Here is a 2,262-nt window from a genome sequence, read left to right as displayed (position 1 = left end):
AGCTGGGATAATCTGGACAGAATCTGCAGCCTGCCTCTCCAAATCAGAAATGGCTTTAGATCTGACGCTAGCAGACAGGCATGCATGTCTCAGGGTGATTACACACTAACACATTGTGATTAATCACACACATTTGTATACATTTTATTCACAAGATTTAAAAAAAAAAGAAAAAAGAAAACCACTATACAAAATGTGTTTTTGTGACAGGCTGCTAGTAACAAAGTGCTTAAAGATTTAAAATTGGTTCTTTGCCAAGTTTTCTGTTATGTGCACACACATTCCTTGACTTAGGCGCTTTTTAATTCTCCAATAATGGTCAGTGCAAAGTGTTTACACAAACAAAAAACAAAACCAATTTTAAATCTTTTTTTCAAATCGGGCTTAGAAGAAACAGCTGCGCTTCACTAGCACACTGAGGCATTTGGCAGTCTTGTCCATCCAAGGTGGCTGAGAGCATTAGGCAGGTAAGTACTGCAGATCTCTCCAGGAAAGCTACTGTGGAAATAAAAGAAATTATTTTACTGCTGTAAACACTGAGTTGAATTAACAGAGAATTGAATAATCAAACCTTTTACTTTGTTAAATCTCACAAAAATTTGTCTTTTGAACAAATTGTTGTTTTAGTTAACGACCTCGGGTGAAACCAACTCTGGTCAGCTGTACAGAAACGATCAAAATAAACAAACAGACTCTTCAAATGAGAAATGTCAAAGTCAAATTGAGTTTTTATAGCACATTTAACACATCAACCAATGCGACTAAAAGGTAATAAGAGAGATGTACTGCTCCAGCTGTGTATTGCTAGCTGTAGGGAGGCTTTTTATCTTGTTTACAGCATCTCTCCTGAGCAGGAAGCTCTGCCAGCCCAGCTGGGCTCTGAGCCAGACGTTATAGTACGAGTGGACCAAGATGATGGTGCTTCCCATCACACTCCACTCGCCAAATACAGTCTCTGATACACCATAGCACACCACGCACACCGCAACCTGGTGAGGTAACAAATCACTGACAGTGAGGCAGAGACAGTGCTGATGCATTACATGACAGTGTCTGTTTACAGTCAGAACTTAGCAAAGAGTTTGTGTGTGTGTGTGTGTGTGTGTGTGACACATAGCAGAAACTCCAGCAATCTGTAGCTCCCATTTACACAATATATGACTTCATCCATGTTCTACACTGGAGCTGTACGAAACTCCTCCACCATGAAGAGAACAACAGATCAACAGAGTGCCAAGCACCTGGCGGTAGAGTGTTTCAGAGTTATTATGGAATTAAAAAACAAGCAAATATACATGTTTAATTATTATTGGGCTGAACTGTTTGGGTAGAGCAAGTTTAAACTATTTAATTTAACGTTTTTGCACACTGCGATGCGGTTGTGTGTTACCTGGAGAGAGGTGAGGATTGAGGAGGAGATGATGATGAGAAGCCAGAAGTCCATGTGGAAGAACTGGCAGATCATATAAGCCATGTACGCTGGAAAGATCAGCAGGAAGAGACAGAGAGAAACTGCACGGAAGTGCTTCCACAAACTCCTACGGGACGGGCAGCAAAACCAGCATATGAGAAAGCAGGCAGGTTGATAGCAGGCTTTGCAAACACACTTTCAGTCAGATTGATGTCAAAAAGACAAACTGCCTGTTTAGGAATGAAGAAAGAAGGACAGTACACCGTAGTATTACTTAATTTATGATGTTAGCATGAGTTGTACTGATGACCATAGATAATGAATTCTGTGATAATTAACTAACTGCCCATAGTTATTAATAGTTGTTTATGATCAGTAAAAATAAAACAAACAGTGGGACACAGAGTTTTCTTAAAATAAACACATGAAAAAAGTCTTTGGTATATTATCTTAGTTGCCTCTAGATGCTCCCAGGGCTAGGACTATAGGATCAGCTATCTCCAGCATGGACTGCAGGATGGAAGCAGCAACAATAAAGAGGACGATAGAGAGGAGGAAGGCTCTGTGGATGACCTGCAGCTCAATGAGGCCAGTTTGGACAGCAAGGATTAGCAAGGTGATAGCTTCAGTCATCCCCCTGCACAGAGAGGAAACACATTAGAGTTGACACACCACACAATTATATGCCTTGGCTTTGCATTCAAGTTGGAGATCATATACACGTTTATCCAGACTTGACCTTTGGGTATACAATGTCAATTATTTTATCCTATTAGACAGTTGTGTGAAATGCAGACATCCTTAAAGAATAGTTCTAGATATGTGTGTTTCCACACGAAGAGAGGTTGAAA

General features: G+C 40.2%; 1 protein-coding gene across 1 annotated transcript; it reads right to left on the bottom strand.

Annotated features, from left to right (window-relative positions):
• Positions 1-350: 350 nt before the first annotated feature.
• LOC109199155 (RING finger protein 145-like) lies at positions 351-1,854 on the bottom strand. The gene is made up of 3 exons (XM_019354491.2): positions 1,836-1,854; positions 1,391-1,538; positions 351-989 (listed from the first exon to the last, which is right to left on the bottom strand). Coding segments are annotated over exons 1-3 (378 nt in total). The 5' UTR covers positions 1,838-1,854; the 3' UTR covers positions 351-761.
• Between the last annotated feature and the right edge of the window lie 408 nt (positions 1,855-2,262).

Source organism: Oreochromis niloticus, unplaced genomic scaffold (assembly GCF_001858045.2).
Source record: "Oreochromis niloticus isolate F11D_XX unplaced genomic scaffold, O_niloticus_UMD_NMBU tig00008313_pilon, whole genome shotgun sequence".
Classification (NCBI taxonomy): Eukaryota; Metazoa; Chordata; class Actinopteri; order Cichliformes; family Cichlidae; genus Oreochromis; species Oreochromis niloticus.
The sequence above is the reverse complement of the archived record's forward strand: the minus strand, read 5'-3'. Positions and strand labels throughout refer to the sequence as shown.

Excerpts from the sequence above, each read along its gene's own strand:
- LOC109199155 (XM_019354491.2), bottom strand. Across the intron at positions 990-1,390 it reads CAATCCTCACCTCTCTCCAG|GTTGCGGTGTGCGTGGTGTG; the intron begins GTAACACACAAC and ends TTACCTCACCAG.